The 6,000-nt window shown below is 40.7% G+C and overlaps 1 protein-coding gene across 1 annotated transcript in view; it reads right to left on the reverse strand.

Annotated features, from left to right (window-relative positions):
- Positions 1–6,000, reverse strand: part of LOC106951989 (transcription initiation factor TFIID subunit 4-like) — a 102,602-nt gene that overhangs the window by 82,142 nt on the left and 14,460 nt on the right. The window contains exons 7-8 of the mRNA XM_015039807.1: positions 3,028–3,103; positions 2,002–2,116 (exon numbers count right to left, since the gene is read on the reverse strand). Of these exons, the coding sequence (XP_014895293.1) occupies positions 2,002–2,116; positions 3,028–3,103 (191 nt within the window). The remainder of the gene's footprint in view (positions 1–2,001; positions 2,117–3,027; positions 3,104–6,000) is intronic.

The raw sequence follows: 6,000 nt of genomic DNA on the forward strand, positions 1-6,000 counted from the left end.
AAAGCAGAATGTTCAATCAGTGTCTGGTGATTTACAGCTTAAGTACCTTTGGGTTTTGCAGCAGAGCACCAACAAGCCCACCACTGCATGGCTAGAAAAAATAAAAAGGTTTGGGATTGGCCAAGTCAAACCCCGGAGACAATACCGATTGACGTGCTCTGGCATGGCTTTAGACAGAGCATGCGGAAAACCCTCCGGTGTGGATGTATTAGAACAGGAGAAAGACAAAATTCCTCCATAGCAAAGCAAAAAACTCTTCTCACAATCACATGATGGCAGTCGCTGGCACCAAGGGTGGCAGAACTATTATTGGGTTTAGAGGGCAATTATTCTTCTCGCATCTGACCAAGTTGCTTTGGATAGATTTTGTTTTTCCCTCCATTAGAAAAATCCTCATTTTAAAACAGGTATTTTTGTCCAATATTGAAATCTGAGTGGCAAAAATTCAAAAACAAAAGAAATCTGCAAGTAGGGCTAAAAAATAAATTAATGACATTATATATCGCAACAGACATGTGATCAATATCAATAGACAAAACGTCTGATAAAATGTTCAATAATTTAACTGATCCAAAACCATACAGCATTCTGGGGGATGTAGGCACAGAAGAGACTAGCCTCTCAACCTCTCACAGCCAGCTAAGCAAGGTGAAAGGCATCAACTAACTCACTCACTCTTTGGTTACATAGCAACTCACTCGCTCGTTGGTTACCTAGCAACAACCTGTCCAGTAACTTGCACAGCAGCAGTTTAAGGTTTAGCCACTGTGTCTCATAACTGCTTAAAAATAAGCAGCAATGTGGAAAACTGTGGATAAAACAGGAAACGTCTTGCCACCAGTTTGGCAGTATTTCACATATTTAAAACAAAAAAACTAATCAATAATTATTGATATCGACTGATAGAAATAAAACGCTTATATCATTCAGCCATATCGTCCAGCCCTCTTTGCAAGGAGCCAAATACTGTGTAAAATGTGTTTATCAGCTGACCTTTATTAAAGGAAAATATGGTGTGTGATGTCAGGACGCGTTTCCTCTGGGACTGTGGTGCCGTGTGCGTTATTGGGTTCATGATGAAACCAGCTCGTTCGTGTGTGGTGGGCCACTGTGATCACCGCAGGGGGGAAAAGGTCGTCAGTAACAAGCGAGCCTGACAGCTTAATTACCAAGGCAGCTAAAGATTTATTGGTTTATCAATCAGAGCCGAGGGCAATGCCTTTCCCCTCAGGAGACGGAGGCCATTACCAGGAACCCGCTGGCCCATGTGACCCAGACTCTTCTTGCGCTGGCCCAGTCATGCTGAGGTCATCCTAAGCCGCCTGCCCCTACTCGCGTGCGTGAGTCCAAGCTTGAACTGCAAATATTCTTGAAGTCTTAAAAGTGCACGCCAGCAGGAGTACAAACAAGATGTAAGCAATGCAAACATGTACGTACAAACCAGCACAGAAATGCTGCACAAACAGAAGAAATACGCACATCATAGACCACAAAGGCCAGCATGTGGGCGAGGAACCTTTTATGTTTGGAGACAAAGGCCCACCAGAAGCAGAGACAAGACCAGAGAGCGAGAGAGAAAGAGAGCAAAGCTGCAGGCGTAATACCGCATGTCTGACTTAACCAAAAGGTATTTTCAGAACAGCATCCAGAATTTCCAACCATCTGGACACAATTATCTTTTTTCTAAATTAAGATTTAGCTCATTTGCAGTCCTGCCAATGACTTGTGACACTGACATAAAGAGGGCGAGTGTGAGGGTGATCTATTGGTTGGCAGTGTGTTGCTATGTGATGAGCACGAAGAGAGAAAGGACCACCGATCATCCAGCCGGCCAGGCAGGCAGGCAGGCAGGCAGCCAGGTGGCCAGGCAGGCAGCTCCAATAAACACTCATAGCCTTAGCTGAGAGAGTCGCCTGTAGTCATGGAGAAAGCTGCTTGATAAAATGCTGCCCCCATGTGGTGGCATCTGGGAATGACATGTGTTTCACACAGAGTCTGTACCTGAAAGAGCCTCCTCCGGGGTCGTTGAGCTTGTTTTTCTGATTCCCAGAGATCTGAACAGGCAGGCCCATGGGACTTTTGCCTGCTTGTATGATGGCTCCCTTCCCTATCGTTCCTGTTCAGGAGAGGGGACAAACAAAAACAGAGGAGAAAAAGCTAAATAAAAAAGAAAAGTAATATTATCACTGAAGTGTCCCCTTCTATTTGCATCAGATATCCTCCTGTCTAAGGACTATCTTTAGCTGTCTCCGTCTTCCTCACAGGGGGGGTAAAGGTAAGGTGGGGGGGCTTAGATGAACCAACCCAGGTTGGCGTCGCTCTGTCAATATCACTGCGCTTCAGCGGCTCTCCTTACACTCCTAAAACGCATCCTGCTCCGAGACACGTTTTTCCGGAGAGGCACAAGGACTGCCAGAGTGAATTTAAACTTGATTTTAACAGGCATGTTCCTAGCCAAGAGGCGCAGAGAAGTATTTTTAGATCTATCCCCGCATTCCAATTTACGGGCATAAAACAACCTACAGATCTTTCACTGCAGGCGATCTTCGGAAGAGGGGTAGATCAAATTTGTATGCACCTCCGATCGTACACAGACACACGCTCATGCGAAAACAGGTACACACACTCGCTCGCACACACGCACCACTTGAGAGCACGCGGCTCTCTTAGGGGAGCGTTCCACTCGGTTGGCGTTGGGGGCGATATTTGCGGGCTTCTGTGGGAAGAGTGTTTGTGAATCAGTGTGAGTAAGCAGCAGCACAAATGTTTGAGGAGGCTCTATAACCGAGCAGGAAAAAGCACCTGTTCTCTCTGCGGCTCCTGTCTGTTTACACATCTTCCGGCCTACCGAGGGAACATTTACAGTTTCACTAATGGCAGCCTTAAGTTCAATCTATTTTGCTGTATCTCTAACTAAAAAAATGTGTCGCCTCCCATCACAAAGTTTCTTTTGTTATTATTTTTCTGAGACACATGAATGCTTCAGTGATGTCCAATAAGGTTGGAGATGCCCTGAAAGCGTCTTACCTTGCGGTCTGATGGACTGCGTGATCACCATGGGCATCCGGACCGGACCACTGACAGTCCCTCCTGTCTTCACGCCCTAAGGAGAAAAACTTTATTAAAGCATTTTGAAAGACAGAGATAAAATTCAGAAAGAGGAAAAGCAGGAAAATTTACAAACGGCACAACTGTTTAACCACTCCTCCATTCTATAAATGATTATCTGTTTCAAGGGAAAATCAGCTTTTACCCTGTGCAAGAGAATAGGAATGAGAAACTGTCCGACAGCTGCTTGTGTTTTATCTACTTAGATTTATCTGCAGGAACTCTCTTCGAATTCAAACAAAATTGGTGTCAAACATTTGTGCATCACTTTTTTGTTGTTTGTGCTTCTATAATTTTAAAGATGTTTATTAATAAATGTTCAAAGGTCAACCACTCCCCCCACATGTACAAAATCAATCAAAATATGGTCACAATCAAATGTGCTGCATTTGAAGCACACGTTTTTTGTTTGTTATAAAGATTTTAAAAACCTATATAAATTAATTGTGCCATGTTTGTGCAGCCAAAACTTTGTAGCACAGTTAATTGACACCAAATTTGTTTGACTTTGTTCGTGTGGCAGGGCTAGTTGACCTTAGATGACCTCTGGAAACATTTATTCATACCTTTGAGACAAAATAAAAAAAAATTTTTTGCACAAACTAGCACATATGTTTGACATCAATTTTGCTTCATTTGAAGAAGTTGGATCATTTAGCCACATGTGGAGGTTCACATTACCAGTTAGTCTAATTCAAATTGAAATGAATTTAAAAAATCATCCACACTCCTGGTAATGGACTTTTTTTTCTGTTTTTCTTTTCTTTTTTTTCTTTCTTTTTTTTACAAATAAAGATCTAAAAAGTGTGGCATGCATTTATTTTCAGCCCCAGTACTGTGCAGTATTTGTTTTCCTCCACAAATAGGTTTTGCATCTTGGCCAAAATGTTCAATATTGGTTTCATCTGGTCAGATCTCCTCCTTCCACGTTTGTCTGTTTCCCCTACATGACTACAAACAAGACTTCTCATGACTTTCTTCTCATCATGCTTTCACATGCAAATGGTTTACATGGTGTACACCTTTTATCTCCTAAACCTGCCATAAAACTTCTTCACAACTTTATCTCTTACCTGTGTTCCTTTATGATCCTGTCTGTTCACAAATGTCCTCTAACAAAGCTCTGAGGACTTTACAGAGCAGCTGTTTACACAACTATTAAATGACACAAATGTGACTAGTGAACTGGAGTGTCACAGTAAAGGGAGAAGATGCCACAAATGTAATATTTTCATTTGTTTGAGAATGAGAGCTATTCATTGTTACATTAGACTTCAGGATTTTGGATGGCTTTGGGTTTGTCTGTCACATAATAATCCTATTAAACACATTTATGGCTGTTATGTGGCAAAATGTGAAAATGTTCATGCGTATCAATAATTTTGCAAGGTGCTCTGTGAGTGACCTATATTTGCTGGTATTTCCAGATAAAAAGGTAAAATGAAGTCAAGACCTCAGTGAAATAGTAGTTTAGACAAAGAGGGAGAAAAAGAAGATGGAGCAGATAGAGTGAGTGGGGGGGGGGGACGATGAAGGGTGCTTGATGCTGGGCTATTAGAGTCACTTCCTTCCTTGGTAGCAGCTACAGGCCGACCCTCTGGCTCAGCCATCCATTCCTACCATTTTGCTTCTTGCTGCATATTTTTTAGCCTTGTTTTCCATTCCCTGACACATGCTATATTACTGTTCAAGCTACTGCAAAAAAGACAGAGGCTATTTTTCCCAGAGATCCACTGCAGGGGTCTGCAGGAGTGGGAGGGAAGGGTAAAAATACATTCATAATAGGCAGAGATAGCTAGCACCTCTGGCTAGTTGGCGACACAGTTAAGACAGAATAAAAAAAATAATAAAAGCTGGTAAAGGTAAAGTTTGAAAATCACAGAGAGGGGTTAACAGCAATCTACAATACCAAGTTTGCATTTAAATTGTCTTTAGCCAAATGTTGAGCTTGGATTTGTGAATATAATGACAATTGTTTTTGTTAGTGCAATAATTTTAAATTAAAGTCCAATAAATTTAAGTTTCAGTTTGGATTTCAGAGGTGATCACCGCTACAAAGTTGGACAGTGCTTTTACACACAGTTATTCTAAAAGATATAGTGTCAACTATAACTGGGCAATAATTTAAAATATTCATCATCAAAATTCAAATCAAAATATCAAGCTCTGCATGAAAGGAATATTTGGTAAAGATTATGTTTTAACTGTATAATTTAAGAGCACAGACTTTATTTATTGTTTTCACATTTTTCCCTATAGACTTATAACACAAGCATGTTTGTTGAAAAACTCTCGAACATAAGCACATATATCATCCCAATTTCTAAGTACTGTTATGCACAGCTCAAAAGTTTATAAAATTCTATTTTTGTTCACAAAATTATGATTTGGTACCACAAATGGAATGCCACACGAAAGCATATCGGGTGTCTAACCCACAGGTCATGCTTAAGGCAGATGATAAGTGAAAATTGCTGTTTTCATTTTGCTCTGAGAGCAGAACCCAGACTAAACCAATTCTCCGATGCTGGGATGACAACTCACATGATCCCAAAGCACACAATCAATCCCCTTCTTATTAAATTATCAAATAAAAAGGATATTTGTCAAATAGAATAAAAATTAATATCTAAAAACATTTTATACATTTACTTGAAGACCCTTTATAAAGTATTCAAAACGCCCAGACTTTTATTCATTTTGGCACAACAAAAACAAAATTTTCTGTGTTTTTTTGTTAGGTTTTATATGTTTTGTTGGAATTTTTTCCTTGACTAGAGAGATATGGCGACATGTAAAATAAGCAGCGCTTCGCTTGCACAGACGGTGGGGACTTCGTCCAACTTTTAGCGTCACTTGGAAGGAAAGCTTAAAAAAGGTAAGATCTGTGGA

The sequence above is a fragment of the Poecilia latipinna genome, unplaced genomic scaffold (genome assembly GCF_001443285.1).
Source record: "Poecilia latipinna isolate Pla-1442-1.1 unplaced genomic scaffold, P_latipinna-1.0 Scaffold485, whole genome shotgun sequence".
Taxonomy (NCBI): Eukaryota; Metazoa; Chordata; class Actinopteri; order Cyprinodontiformes; family Poeciliidae; genus Poecilia; species Poecilia latipinna.